The sequence below is a fragment of the Wyeomyia smithii genome, chromosome 1 (genome assembly GCF_029784165.1).
Source record: "Wyeomyia smithii strain HCP4-BCI-WySm-NY-G18 chromosome 1, ASM2978416v1, whole genome shotgun sequence".
NCBI lineage: Eukaryota > Metazoa > Arthropoda > Insecta > Diptera > Culicidae > Wyeomyia > Wyeomyia smithii.
In genome coordinates, this window is record NC_073694.1 from 158,524,527 (window position 1) to 158,539,826 (window position 15,300).

General features: G+C 39.2%; 1 protein-coding gene across 10 annotated transcripts; it reads left to right on the forward strand.

The window, feature by feature from the left end:
- Positions 1-1,622: 1,622 nt before the first annotated feature.
- LOC129718031 (leucine-rich repeat protein soc-2 homolog) lies at positions 1,623-8,581 on the forward strand. Of its 10 annotated transcripts, none has more exons than XM_055668424.1 (5): positions 1,659-1,747; positions 2,475-2,577; positions 3,243-4,274; positions 5,136-6,500; positions 6,571-8,581. In XM_055668424.1, the coding sequence occupies exons 3-4, from the start codon at positions 3,457-3,459 to the stop codon at positions 6,004-6,006; spliced, it is 1,689 nt and encodes a 562-aa protein (XP_055524399.1). In that variant the 5' UTR covers positions 1,659-1,747; positions 2,475-2,577; positions 3,243-3,456; the 3' UTR covers positions 6,007-6,500; positions 6,571-8,581. The 10 variants fall into 10 exon arrangements, with proteins under 10 accessions (XP_055524394.1, XP_055524399.1, XP_055524397.1 ...); XM_055668422.1 differs by having other exon boundaries at positions 2,475-2,562; XM_055668426.1 differs by lacking the exons at positions 1,659-1,747; positions 2,475-2,577 and adding an exon at positions 2,608-2,768 and having other exon boundaries at positions 3,243-3,375; positions 3,449-4,274.
- The last annotated feature ends 6,719 nt before the right edge of the window (positions 8,582-15,300 follow it).

Consider the following 15,300-nt stretch of genomic DNA (forward strand, 5'->3'; position numbering starts at 1 on the left):
GAATTCATACAGAATTTTGATTTTTTATACAGATTTGTACAGAATTTTAGCAATCGAATTTTTTTAGGTTTCGTTGTAAAACTGTGATGTTTCACAAAATATTCGCACTAAAGCACTGGTAGCTCTGCCTCACAAATATTTCATCCGAACATCAGTTTTCAGTTTTTCGAATGCGTTTCCCGTATAGCAGTCAAACTGACCGATTCGGTTTTCACAAGCAGTTCAGAATGGGAATTTGTGAAGGTGCGAGCATAAAATCTGCTTCTTCGTCCAACGTGGAATATTTGCGCCTGATTGTAATTATATTGTAATTGCATTGACGACAACCAACGCTCTTCATTTGTTCTTTTATTACTTCTGTTCGACTTCTGCGGGGCGTCGGGCATTTAACCAAGCGGAAACTTGCTTTTCTTTGATTTCTTCTGGACATCCGACATTTGGTTAAGCGGGAAAAATACCTGATTCGATTATGCATAGGAAAAACACGGTTATAGACTTGAGATTTCTTTCAGGAATATTTCTCAGCCTTTTAACGGTTTAAGGCGAGATTTAAGATTGGATTCCAAGCACAACTACCACAACCCAAAGCACTTGTAGGCAAGGATGGAAAAAATCGTATCGCATAACAATAATTCGGATATCATTTCTGAACGTGCTATTCATAAGCTTCCAATTCCAGCAAACCATCGCTATTAAAAATAACACATTCTCACGCATGCATGCTTTCAAATATCACGTGCTAATGCACCATGCTACAATTTCCGTAAGCATTGATGATACCTACTAGCTCCGGCGAGCAAACATTTGAACGGAATCTAACGTTAATTTGGATTCATGATTTTGTATCACTGGCGATAATCTCTCAGAGATTCTCGTGACACTGTTGAATGCAAGTTAACTTGGATACAATAAATATTACCGTGTTTGAATCATTCAGTCTCCTTCTATAGTGTTCGGAGCACTTAAAGGTAAAAAACAATCAGCAGCGGTTCTATGGAAAACTTGTACGCGAGTGTTTTCACTGGTTGGACGATACATGATGAATCGAAGAACACATGTGCATGGAGTATTGCTAGTGAGTGGAAATTTCCATGCTTGCTTGTAGGCACACGAATAAAATACAGAAAAATACAGATTTTTTACGAGTGCATAAAGAGTTTTCAAAATAAAATCTGGCAGCTCTGTTTGAAACATACCTGGCTGTCAAAAATTGTAAACGGAACAGTAGTGCCAGATGGTTTTGAAAAATGTCTGCAACTGCTTGAAAAACCGAAAAAATGTGCTCAAAATTTGAAAAAAATCTATCCATGATTCGAAAAAATTTTACTCGCGCGGGCAAAATTCAGCATTAAAATCCGCGCGTTTTGAGATAATCTGCGCAAATATAAAGAGGACTCTGACAGAAATCTGCAGGAACTGTGGAAAAACTGTAATGATTAGCGAATCATTAAAAATCTGCACACGTACTCTAAGAATCTGCGTTCTTCAGACAAATCTGCAATATTTGGATATTTTCAAACTATGGATAGATTTTTTGTTTTGCAAATTTCAAGCAAATTTTCCCGGTTTTTCGAGCAGTTGCAGACATTGCTTAAAAACATCTGGCATCTCTGGCCTACAGTAGAGGATGTAAAGTGAAGCAAGTATTGTTGTACGGTTGTATCTATTTATTTCCTGCTGTAATCGTAATAATTTTACTGTATAAAATTCATTCTGTGGAAAAGCGCGGAAATTATCAATCAACAAGGTGTAGTGTAAAAGAGGCTCTAAAGTTAAATGACTACTTGTTTGTTCGTTAAACTGGTTGAAGTGGTTAAACTAGATACGATTTCAACTTCGGTCAGTTTGTGTTTTATCGTTTCTAAAATTGACACCAGAACTTGTTGGTAACAGTAGCAAAGCTCTAAGTTTGTGGAGAAAAGGCTAAAATATACCAATTTCTTCAACACAATTCGTTTCTTATGTTTTCCTGTGCAAAAAGTGCAACTATATTTGCCTTGTCATTGCAAACCTTCTGACAGCTCTTTGCGGGTTTTCACAGAAGTGTGAGCCAACTCCGAAAACTTCTAGAGAAACTGTAGACTAGAGAAATGACAAGGTGCTCACCGTTTTGGTAACTATCACACCAAAGCGAGAAACGGCCATGGCTTTGCATGCCTGTTTTTTGTTTTGGCGTGACAGCTATTATAACAGTGAGTTCTTTGTCAGGTCTCTACTGAATAGGCTCTTTAAAAACTACTACCGTACTATCTGTCACTCCACAGCAGGATTTTCGTAATTGTGAATTTTATTCGTGGAAAGGATAGAAAGGCATTTGCCAGTAAAACATTCGATAGTGATGCTGTAAAGAGCCTAATGTGTTAAGCTAAAAAACTTGTTAACGTTTATTTGCGTTCGAAACGCTATTGAAACTCTACAACTATCTATTGGAATGTAACCTGTGTCAAACTTTTGCCTCTTTGTTTATACTATAGTGCAGCGCAAACACATACGCCTTTTCACACAAATTATTATGCGTAATAAAACTGTACAAACATGAGCAGAGAGAAAGGAGATTCGATGGTAAGAGAATCCTGAGTAAGTCTAGCTAAAAGGTGTACCAAGCATCGCCTTTGCTTCTGTCAGTGTCAGTCAGAGTCAAGGTGGTGCAGGATAAAAGTGCAGGCTTAATGTTTCAATGTCGAGTTAAAAAATTTTAGAGTAATGTTGAGTTAAAAAAATTACAAGGTCTTCGTGTACTTTATAATAGTTACTTTGTTATTGAATAGGTATGTGTCGTAATATGGTCGATATGTTTTACTCAATTATTCAAGTTTACAAAAGGAAAATTTTACTTTTTCTGATGTGCAAAATGACGTCTGAGGAGGAGCTCCTAGAATGAGAAATAAAATTGCTCTCCCGATTCGTGTGAACCAGGAGACTGTCGCTCCTACTGAACACTTGGGTGACCATGATAATGGTTAGTTGGTACATTGCATTGCATATGCCTTTTCCCAGTGTTGGATGCCAAAATTCAAAAGGGTAGACATTCTCTGACTCATATACCATAGCATGAGTAAGCCGTTCATGCACCTTTAACTTTCATCAATTACAAATGAATAATATTTAAGTCACATTTAGAGAGAAAAAGATTTGTTGAGGGCGTAAACATCTTGAAGGTCAATGTCAAAACCTGTTTATCATTGATTATCGCAATTTACATAGTCAAGTGAAGTAATCATCCTTTATTTCTTTAATCGCAGATTGAGACAATTGGCCCTATGACAAATGACGGCCAAGGCAGAGTCTGCAACTGTTTGTTCATACCAGCGATGGATATGTGAGTGAAGTCATAGAGCGATTGAGTTTTACCTTCAGTAAATACCACTTTGAAAGGTAACAGAAAACTGTCGGAAGCTATTCAGCTCTGATACGAAATAAACTGTGAATAATTTTAATACGCAAACAGTGAAAGGCATGAATTTGGGAAGTACAACTGGAACAAGTACTTCCGGTCATACCAGCTATACGGGCACCAGCAGCAGCGGTTCAGTAGCAGGCAGTTCTAGCAACAGTAGCGAGATGCCTGTGGAAATTCGTCCAAAAGTAGTCACGGTGAAGCATCCGGAATCAAACAAACCTAAGCCTACCACAAAGAAAGGAAAAGCCATCCAGGCAGATGTAGATGTGATCAAAGAATTCCAACGCTGTAAGGAAGAAGGTATCCAACGGCTTGATTTAAGCAAATCATCCATCACCGTTATTCCAACGTCGGTCAAAGACTGCACTAGTCTAGTTGAATTTTATTTGTATGGCAATAAGATAAGTTGCCTGCCGGTCGAAATCGGATGTCTGTCCAATCTGAAGACACTGGCATTGAATGAGAATTCGTTAACTTCTCTGCCCGACACCCTGCAAAACCTGAAACAGTTGAAGGTCCTTGATTTGCGGCACAATAAGCTCTCCGACATACCGGATGTGATCTATAAACTTCACACGCTCACAACTCTCTACTTGAGATTCAACCGCATCAAAGTGGTCGGAGACAACCTTAAAAACCTTAGCAATCTGACGATGCTCAGCTTGCGGGAGAACAAAATACACGAGCTTCCAGCAGCGATCGGTCATCTGGTGAACCTAACAACGCTGGACCTATCACACAACCATCTGAAACATCTACCGGAAGCGATTGGTAATTGCGTTAACTTGACCGCTTTGGATTTGCAGCATAATGATCTGCTGGACATTCCTGAGACGATAGGGAACCTGGCCAATCTGATGCGATTGGGCTTACGGTAAGCGTGATACGAGTAATACGGCTTAGGCGACATCCATAAATTACGTAACGCAGAAAACAAATTTTCGACCCCAAAAATTACGTTACGCTGTAGAAGATTTGACTTAATTATAATTAAAATGTTCGTTTTTGGGGAGTCTCCAGAAATTTCTCGTTACGTAACGCTGAACTAAACTAAACTACCCTATGTAACAAATCGTAACGCTCAAGAACACCCCTTACCCCCTATGAGCGTTACGTAATTTGTGGATGCCGCCTTATTGGTAAAAGGGTAGGACTTTATTAAACATCACCGGAAAATGGAATGAACGACCTGTTTTCTAAACTGGTGGAATTCATTCTGTGAAATATTTCTATTAATGTTTACGTTATCCCGAACAAGTTTTGGAAGGAAAAAAATTATAAACAAATTTCGCAAAATTACTCTTGAGAAAAAAAAATACAACTCAAACGTTCCTCGCGAAGATGAATTTATAAAATGAGTCATGATCAAACATTGTTCGATTATTGATGCATTTACGAATCTTCATGGAAAGAAGAAGTGAGGACAGCATACGTTTCTGACGTAATGTAGAGAGTATTTTTGCTGATACATGTGATAATGTTTCATTATCTGCGAAGTATTTCTACTTCATTCCTAAGTTATGGTGTAAACGAATGATGTCTGCTAAACTCGACTATATGAGAGAGACTTAAATTGTTGATCTCGATAATTGCATCTTCATGATTTTTGTTAAAAGCCTTTATCTACTGTAACACAAAACAGGTATTTTCCACAGCAGCAAAAGATGCACTTCTCGCGTTCATATGTGCTATATTTATGAACGGTAGTATTTAAACACCATTCTCCATTTCACAGATACAATCAACTAACATCGATTCCCGCCTCATTGAAAAATTGCATTCATATGGACGAATTCAATGTCGAGGGCAACGGAATCAGTGCTCTTCCGGATGGTTTGCTGGCTAGCTTGAGTAATCTAACTACCATAACACTGTCCCGGAACGCTTTCCACAGTTATCCTTCCGGGGGACCTGCTCAATTCACCAACGTAATCAGTATTAACATGGAGCACAATCAGATCGACAAAATTCAGTACGGAATCTTTTCACGAGCCAGAGGACTTACCAAGTTGAACATGAAGGAGAATGCTCTTACGTCGCTGCCGCTGGATATCGGCACCTGGACGCAAATGGTTGAGCTAAATTTTGGTACCAACTCGCTTACCAAACTACCAGACGATATACACTGCCTGCAAAACCTAGAAATTTTGATCTTATCCAACAACCTATTGAAACGTATTCCAAACACGATTGGTAATTTGAAAAAACTTCGAGTGTTAGATCTAGAAGAGAACAGGCTCGAGTCTCTGCCCTCGGAAATCGGCCTGCTGCACGACTTGCAAAAACTCATTCTTCAATCGAATCAGCTGACTTCCCTTCCCCGCACGATTGGACATTTAACCAATCTAAGCTATCTCTCCGTAGGGGAAAACAACCTCCAATTTCTGCCGGAGGAAATTGGCACTCTCGAAAACCTTGAATCCCTTTACATCAACGACAATGCCTCCCTGGTAAAGCTTCCGTATGAACTGGCCCTATGTCAGAATTTGGCAATCATGAGCATCGAAAATTGTCCCCTGTCTGCGCTACCACCCGAAGTGGTCATTGGAGGCCCGAGTCTAGTGATACAATATTTAAAACTGCACTCGCCCTATCGACAAATGTGATTTGTTACAGTGGCAACTGTACGGTCATTGTCGGCGTAAGGAATTGATTTTGAACAGCCTGCCAACGCGCGCGGCTCTCAAAGCATCTTATACGAAATGTCTATCCATAAACGTATGTGTAAAAGCGACAGTAAAAAAAGAGCGATTCAGTTGTTTTATTCTTGGACGAAAACGATAGTAAAACATCAATGTGATTTAAATAAAGCTTTAATAATATTGCTATTAGACAGAAGCAAATAGAGACGGAGAAACAAAAATTTAAAGTGCAAGTTGCGCGTAGAATACTGTTAAGAAATGTTTGTAGAGACATCAAAGTGTTTTAAAAACGCAAACGTGGATCCTTAATTTGAGCGAAATTATATAGTAGATGAATATAACGCCGTTGGAAATTTGATATACTGCATGGATTGATTGTTTGAACACACAGAAAAAAAACAAACGCAATCGGCGAGGAGATAAACCTAGTTAACTCGACTAGTTTTTTTAACCAAAAGGTAAGTTTATGAGATCTCAGATTTTATTTTTCTAAACTTAGTTTTTCTTTCATAAACTCGCCACAATCAGAATATAAAACTTACAAACTAGTGAGACATTCTTACGCGCAATGATTGTGAGTTATACATTCGCTTCGTAATTGTTCTTCGTCTCAGCACATCCAGATTCTTCTATGCCAAGGAAAGGAGAAGGAAAAATTGAAGAATTCAGACCACCCAGCAGCAAGCAGCATCGAAACGATGTAGCAGCAGATAAAGTATTAATTTTCGAGCCAGCACGTTCTGCATGTAACGTGGCGTCACACAACAAGGCAGTCAATGTAGTGAAGCATGGGGGGCATGAATGTGTTTTAACCTGCCGTAACGTAAGTGTGGTTCAAACTTTACCCCGATTAGAAACGCAAAGGAAGCTTTTTTTATTAGTTCTACTCTCGGTAATTTTTCGTACACGCGATCCGTCTGAAATCGAAGGTTAGTAGTGGAGAATTTTGTTTCACAGTACCAATATATTCACACAATTGGTTTGGATATTGTCAAACAGTTATAATTCTGTTTACCGATCTTTTCTCTTAACTGTAATTATAAATCAATAGAAAATCGATTTTAAAGGCAATCAGTTTTGAATTTTATCACACCTACGACGACAACATTTACTATGCTATTACTGTTATTGTGATTAGTGTTGAGCAGCATTATAGAATGACTGGATTGAACATAAAAAATACGTATAAATAGTAATAAGAATACTAGTTTTGAGACGGTGCTCAATCTTGTGCTATGTTTTCCAGGAAATTAAGAATTCACTACTGAGGGTACTGCATTTATTTCATTTTTGATCGTTCTTATTGTGAAGTCGAAATGGTTGACGTAAAAAACAGGCAAACGAACTGCAACGAATTTATAGATGTTACTTAGGGCATTACAGTTAAGTTCTTGCAAATGCAGAAATTACCATTAATGACTATACTGTTAAGTTTGTAATTTTAAAGTGGCTTTGTTTGAATTCATCGATTAGAATTTTACCGTAATTATTAGACATTTTTTTACATATTTGCACTCTCTTGAACAATAGTATTGTTTCAACATATGCATGACATCGTATGAACATATGTACAAACAAAATTGTATTTTTCAACTTTCTAGTCAGAGACAAATAGAAAATGTGCTTAAAAATGCGCAAGAGTCATTTTCAGGAAAACATATTTTTGGGACGCAGAACGTTGTAACTCTTTTGACAAAACAAGCAAAATGGCCTAATAACATTATAGTAGTGAAAAAGGTAATGTACGAGTTAAATATATTAAACAATAAACGACAAAAGACCTTGCATGAAAAAAAAAACTACCGAACATTATTGTAAACCAATTTAGCGTGAAAAATTCAAATATAAGTAATACAAGAAATCAGCATTTCAAAGAGATACATTAAGCAACAGCAAATATGAAATATGTGTTTAAAACAACATCTCAGTAAATTCACCCATAACAAAACCTATAAGGATAGGATACACGCGTTGTAGTATTTACAAGAAAAGGATCCCAAAACTACATAGCCTATATAAGCCAACAAAATGATGCAGTAAAATGAAAAATCACTTTTAGTTCCTCGACGCCTAGTGAACGGAGAGCAAAGCAGTGGTAGCGCACATCACGAGGGATAAACCTGCAGCGGTATAGCAGAGATAGAGAGTGCCATGTTTCGATTATTATTTACAGATACGCTAGACTAGAGAATGCATCGAAGGATACCTAAGAATTGATTTCACGCGTGTTCTTTGGAAGAAAAAAAAAACACATTACTCATCACAAATAGCAATGCTCCAGATCAAAAATACCTATTGTTGAAATTATTTTATCAGCAAATTAGCATGAACCAATAACCAGACAGTCTTTTAAAAAGAGATAAACCAAGAGAAATAAAAACACATAATGCGCACACGAATAAAGTATTCAGATGAAAGATGTTGAAAGTAATGTTTATTAATCTATTGCTATTCAACGAGCGAAACAAACTATAAAAAAAAAGAAAATAAACTGTGTCTGTATTGTATAGTCTAATAACATATTAACTGTGAGGAGAAATGTTTGCATAATTTATTCGAAAGATTCCCTTCTAGTTCCACACACATTTTTCCATCATTCACACACATTTTTCAGTTCACATTAACTACTGACATCTTTTTTTGTATGCCTGAAGAGCATTAGGACTGAGACAGCCACTGCTACCATCTTGTTGATAGTTTTTTGTGGCTGGCCCCGATTGCTGTACACGGATTACGAGGTACCCCTACTCATTGTTGGAGCAGGGTTGCTTGGTACCAGGGGCGACTCGTGGCTTCGAAACCTACCTGTTCAATATCAAATTCAGAAAATTACTGTTCGAGGAAGTAATGACAATAATGTCCGCGAAATAACGCAATTTTTTCACCTTGTTGCTGTTGTAAAATAAAAGTTGAAACATCCAGCTTTCAATAAGTCTTTACAATATTTTATACAATTTTGGTCTGACGCCTCCATGTGCAATGCACAGGTTGCACCCATGGACAAGTCGCCCCTGCTTGTTACTAATGCTGTTCCCCAATTTTGTATCGCATAGTCAAAGAGACAATTGAGTTTTTTTGGGTTGGAATTCCATACCTGATTTGCAGTTAGAAGGTAACGTCCGAAGAACTGTGTAGCTTGTCTGCAGCTCTGTGTGTTATTCCATCGGTTAGCTATCTCTAGTGTTTCCTATGTTTTAAGTAAGCACTCGACGGATTTGGAGGTACCCAGAAATGGCACAGGACCAATAAATTGCTGTGCTGGTGCTTGTCTTGCGAGATTGCGAGGCATTTACAATAGGGCTTGGTTCTGTCAGGATAACTCCTGTAATGCTGCGCTGCACCCCGAAACTAATTTGGACGCACATTTTGAGGACTTAAGGTGAAACGGTATTAAAGCCCCAAACGGCCGACTTGGAGCCACCACATCTAATTTTCAGAAGCACAGGACTGGGGAATAGATAAAGCTTTCCCTGTAAAAATGCTATTTTATGTTTGCTACACCGCAGCAAACATAAAATAGCGTTTTTACAAGTGACGCATTAAGTGTTACCGAGAGCATATTCTGAATCCAGCTCATTGTAGTGTTATCAACTCTCCTATTCAGGACGGCTGAATTGGTCGAAGCATAGGCTGTAGTGTCAAAAGCGCCTTTAATATCAAGAAAAGTGCATAGCGCCGACTCTTGATACTTTTCGATAAGAGCTACTATGCCATAAAGAGCAGTTTCCGTCGATATACCAGGCTGGTAAGCGTGATGATCTTTATGTAGTGGCAAGTTCTTGAGGAACTCATTGCGGGTATGGCTCTGCAATCTGCAATTTTCTCCATTAACTTCAGGAGTGTGGATGTGAGGCTCACGGGCCTGAAGGTCTTGGATAGTGTTTCATATTTTCTTCCTGCCTACGGCATGAAAATCACCTTGACTTTCTGCCAGCTAACTGGATTATAACCCATGGTGAAGTTTGCGCGGAAAAGGTGTATCAGTTCGCGCATTATGATCCCATCTGATTTTTGTATAAAGATAGGAAGAATGCTATCTGGTCCTGGAGACTTTATAACTCCAACGGAGCTCAATACTCAATTGATTGAAGCTACTGGAACAACCTTTGAGAGAGCAGAATTGAGTCATTGGGCGCTGTGCGTCTTGACCTCGGACCCTACTGCTCCGACGTTGGTTGTTCGGTTATACATGTGGACTCAGAAAAGTGCGTGTTCATAAGAACCTGCAGTGATTCCCTAGTAACTGAACAAACGCCTGGCCTCACGGCGGAGGTTATTGATTGTTTCATTCCACCAGGGCACGTCGCGACACATTTTTTTTTATTTTCTCGGCAATGTTTGTGCTACAGAGAGTGAGATCGAGGACATCGTCTCTTATGACGATAATAAATGTGGGGCTGTTCCCTATATTGCTTATATTGACCTCGTTGCAAGTAAGATATTCAAGAAGGTACTCACTGCTGACATACGTGACTTCAGAGCATCGGACATTTCGTATTATGGAGATACTACTCTGTACCACCGGACAACTCATTTGATAAAACACCTATCAAGCAATGAATTACTTACAGTTCGCTCCTGTCAATCCTGTCCATCGCCGACTTACACGGCCATCATGCGTAGCTGATCGTCCGGATCACTGCAGTTCTTGGAGGTTAACTTTGCGCCGGGTACAAATGAATCACTTGTAAAATGCTGGTCACTACAATCACTACTATCTGTTCCGGAACGTCTCCGAAAGCGGATCGAGACCTGCAATATCGATCAGTAAAAGCACTTGTTCACTCTTGTACAAGACGATTCGCGATTCGAACTTAGGCAATTTCAATCATCTGCCTCAAACACGTGCTCACTTTGGAGGTTAATTTTTCGCCGATTACCAATGACTCACTTGTCGAACTCTGGTCGCCAAGAACACTCGCGCCTGTTCCGCAACGTAACAGGGCAAACGGATCGCAACTCCTGTGATGACTGACGCAATATCGATCGATAAAAACACTTGTTCACTCTTGTACGAGACGATCCGCTTGCTGCCAAAGCGAGAGGGAAGCAATCCCACACCCAAGTATGATGACAGTTCTACAAGGTATGCTATTCACGTCGATGCATTAGTATTAGTGATCGTTATGAACTTTTTCCAATTTTGTATGAAATTTGAAATGATTTCGCGTTTTAAACTAAACTTATAAAACATACTTTCCTGAAAAGTTATAGAAATGATGTTGAAACATGTTTTATTTGTGGGGAATACATAAACATGCTGCGGTGAATTTTAGGTAAAATATGCTGTTTCTCATCATTTTGCCGGTAACCTTTTTGCACTTTTCGTAATTTTCTTGTACTCTAATAGCGCTTCTAAATAGAGTCACTTATGTTTCATACAGTAACAAAAGCCATGAGCTATGACAATGACTAAGATTATGCTCCAACTATTAGAAATATAGCATTTTTATATATTTTATTTCGACATATTGTCCCAATTTTTCACACTAAATCTAAATTTATATCACTTTCTAGTGTGTTTCAACTGGAGATTCACTCTCCAACCAAAAAAATCAGATATAAAACAACATAAAACGAGAAATTTCCAAAAATGTTTTGAATTCCATACAAAACGCGAAATTTTTCATAACGAGATTTGTTTGTGTGCGTGGATAGACAAAAATGTAGCATACCTTGTAGAACTGTCATCATACTTGGATCCTACACAGCTGCCTGTCACTTTACATACCGCGCACAACTCACCAGCACTTTTCTGTGCTTCCGCACGCCGATATGACCGAACCAGAAAAGAGCGAATTTTTGCGTTCTTTGCTTCACAAAAGTCCTGTTATTTTTTACTGTCATTTTATTGCTATCATCGTTTTTTGCGTTCTTCTTTCATCGAGGGTCGCCACAAGGGACGATTAGAGATACTCAGAGAGAGAGAGAGAGAGATAAGCGATCAAAAAATCGCCAATTTGGCAACTGGGTTTCACAGTTCAGAGGTGCCAGATCTCTTCTCAAAGCGCAATGTTGACGATGTTGACTAACTTTTTTATTCGCCTCGTAAAATCGGTGGTGACGATAAAAGTTCTGGAGTATAATAAAGTGCATCGCATAAACCGTAAAGGTGTAAATAGTATGTTTATGATTAATTTCATACACTTTCACCTCAGTAGATCATTATTTTGTTGACCATACAAAAGGTTTGCGAACCACCAGTTGTAAATCACTATGATACAGTAATTTTGGAGCATTCTCAATTCATTGTTTAGCAATAGAACATGAAAAACGTATAATGAAAAATATATCTTTTATTGTGCCTGATTGCAATACCTTTTAATGTGTTACCTTTCTTGTACGTTTGGCTCAGATTTTGACATGTTCGTTTGGCTCACAGCATTCTCTTCGCATATCTCTTCCTCTGAGTATTGCTAGGGACGATGAGTTAACGGTGCTTTTTTTTGGCAATATTGATAGATGCCATTCGCAAAAGACGTATAGTCTAGCATTTAATTTATCTGGTACTTTACTGCCGGTAACCGCAAGTCAGTCCCTGTAATTTTGTCAATTTTGAGTTAGCATCGTATTTTGGCCTAGCTTTGAGTATGTTTTCAGATGTACTGATAAAAAATAGTGGTTTGTTCAACAAAAGTGGAAATCAATACAAAGTCGAATTGTCACATTACGCAAAGTAACCGCAAGTCAGTCCCAGAAGAAAAATAACCGAAAGTCAGTCCCGATTTACAAAAAAACATGCATAATACAACAGTAAATGAATGGGGAGTAAAAAAGAGTTCGATACGACCGTTTAGATGAAAATAAGTTATCTAGTAATAATTATCAATTATTGGGATTATTTTTTAGTTTGAATTGGTGATGAATTTATGTGTAGCAATTTTTTGCTAATACGAATTCAAGTCAATTTTTTTTCTTGGATCGCTTCTTCGTGGATCTATCCGCAAAATCTTGAGAATCGAAAAAACTTCCATCAGAATCCAGGGAATCGTTCCAGAAAATCTCCAAAGGTGATGCTCGAACCTCAAATGGATTTGGATCATCTTGACATTTGTTGTCGGATGAACCAACTGCAGTCCCGGCTTCAGTTTCTTTATCCGAGTCCTCACCGGATAAGCTTTCATCGGTTCCGTACATCATGAGATTTTCCAACGTCGACATTTCTTAAAAGGTTCTCATGGACAAACACTTCCTAACAGCGAAGGATTGACAGTTTTCCACGGCAACGAATAGCAACACGTCAACACGCACTATAGTTTCAACATGGCAATGTGACTGACTTGCGTTTTCTTTTCTCTTCGGTGTAGAATGTAACGGCAAGTCAGTCACACTCAAGGTTTTTAACATAAAATCAATTATATCAATGGTTTTTACAACGTAATCAATGCAGGCTAGTATGCAAACTGTATTTTAGCATGAATATTGTCAAAATATCTCATCTTAAATAAGTGATAACTGAGCGTGAATAAAATATCTTTCGAAGCTGTTTTCTCGTTTTAACATTTTTACAGATGGGACTGACTTGCGGTTACCGGCAGTTTATTCTAGCTCATAAAGTAATATAATGAGCTACCATTATTCTTGAACGTAACAAATTTTAGGTATTTTTTATCGTTGATTCATATTTTAAAAGGAGGTTTAGAGTTTACATAAGTGAAAAATGTTCAAGAAAATTCCGGAAATTAGGAAAAATATATTAAACTCTAGATTTTTTTAAATTTCATAGGGCCCAAAATTCGATCAACGGAATCAGGAACCGGACCGTGCCAGTAATGTTGGAAGCAACATTTTGAAGTGTTGAACGGTGAGAAAGGGAAGAGAGTCGTCGAGAGGAACAGGATAGAAATTGGGGAGGAAGGACAAGCTGTGGACCCACCAACATTGGACGAGGTGAAGAATGCTGCAAGAGCTAAAGAAGCCGCTGGGAAGGACGGCTTACCGGCCGAACTTTTCAAAGTTGGGAGCGAGCGGCTGTGTAGTGCAATTCACCAGATTATCCAAAGGGTATGGTCTGAGGAACAACTACCTTTGGACTGGTTGGAAGGACTCATATGCCCTATCTACAAGAAGGGACATAGGCTCGAGTGTAGTAATTATCGAGGGATAACCCTCCTCAATTCCGCTTACAAAATTCTCTCCCGTATCCTGTTCCAGCGACTGAGGCCGTTGCAGGAAGCCTTTGTTGGAGAATACGGGTTTCGAGTGGGGCTATCTACAACGGACCAGATGTTCACCTTGAGACAGATCCTCGACAAGTTTCGAGAACACAACCTGCAGATACAAAAAAAAACAATATCGCACGCTTAGCCTAGGGGCTAATAGCGGTCTCGATCAACTAGATTAGTTGAGAGATTTCGTTATCGATATTGTTTTTTTTTTTGGCACATTTTGCATGTGTAGGATAAGTACAACAATACACCGTGCCCCAGTGCTGAGTCGAGAAAATTTCCAGCTCGAAAAGATCCTCGACTCGATCGGGAATCGAACCCGATATCACAACCGTGTGGGAGAGCTAGCCGACCGACATCGCTAAACACAGAGCCACGGGAACCAGGAAAACCTGCAGACACATCATCTGTTTATAGACTTTCGAGCGGCGTACGATACAGTGAAACGCAACGAGCTGTGGCAAATATTGCTAGAACATGGTTTCCCAACTAAACTGATTAAACTGATAAGTGCGACGCTTGACGGTTTCACATCATGCGTCAGGACAGCGGGCGAATTTTCGGACGCGTTTGTGACGTTGGATGGTCTGAAGCAAGGTGACGGGCTCTCGAACTTGCTGTTCAACATAGCTTTGGAAGGTGCAATACGAAGGGCACGTGTGCAGAGGAGCGGCACCATCATCACTAAGTCTCACATGCTTCTGGGCTTTGCGGAAGACATTGATATAATTGGTGTTAACCGTAGAGCAGTTGAGGAGGCCTTTACGGCTCTCAAAAGGGAAGCTGTGAAAATTGGACTCACCATAAACATTTCCAAAACGAAGTACATGGTGGCTGGCAGAGAGCGTGGTAGTTCTGCGGGTGTTGGTGCTGCGATGGAGATGGATGGGGATACTTTCGAAGTGGTCGACGAATTTGTTTATCTTGGTACTCTTGTGACATGTGACAACGAGGTGAAGAGGCGGATTGCGGCGGCGAATAGGGCTTATTACGGATTACGTAGCCAGCTAAGGTCCCGTAGCCTACAGAATCGTACGAAATTTGCGCTCTGTAGGACTCTGATCCTCCCGGTGGCACTCTACGGACATGA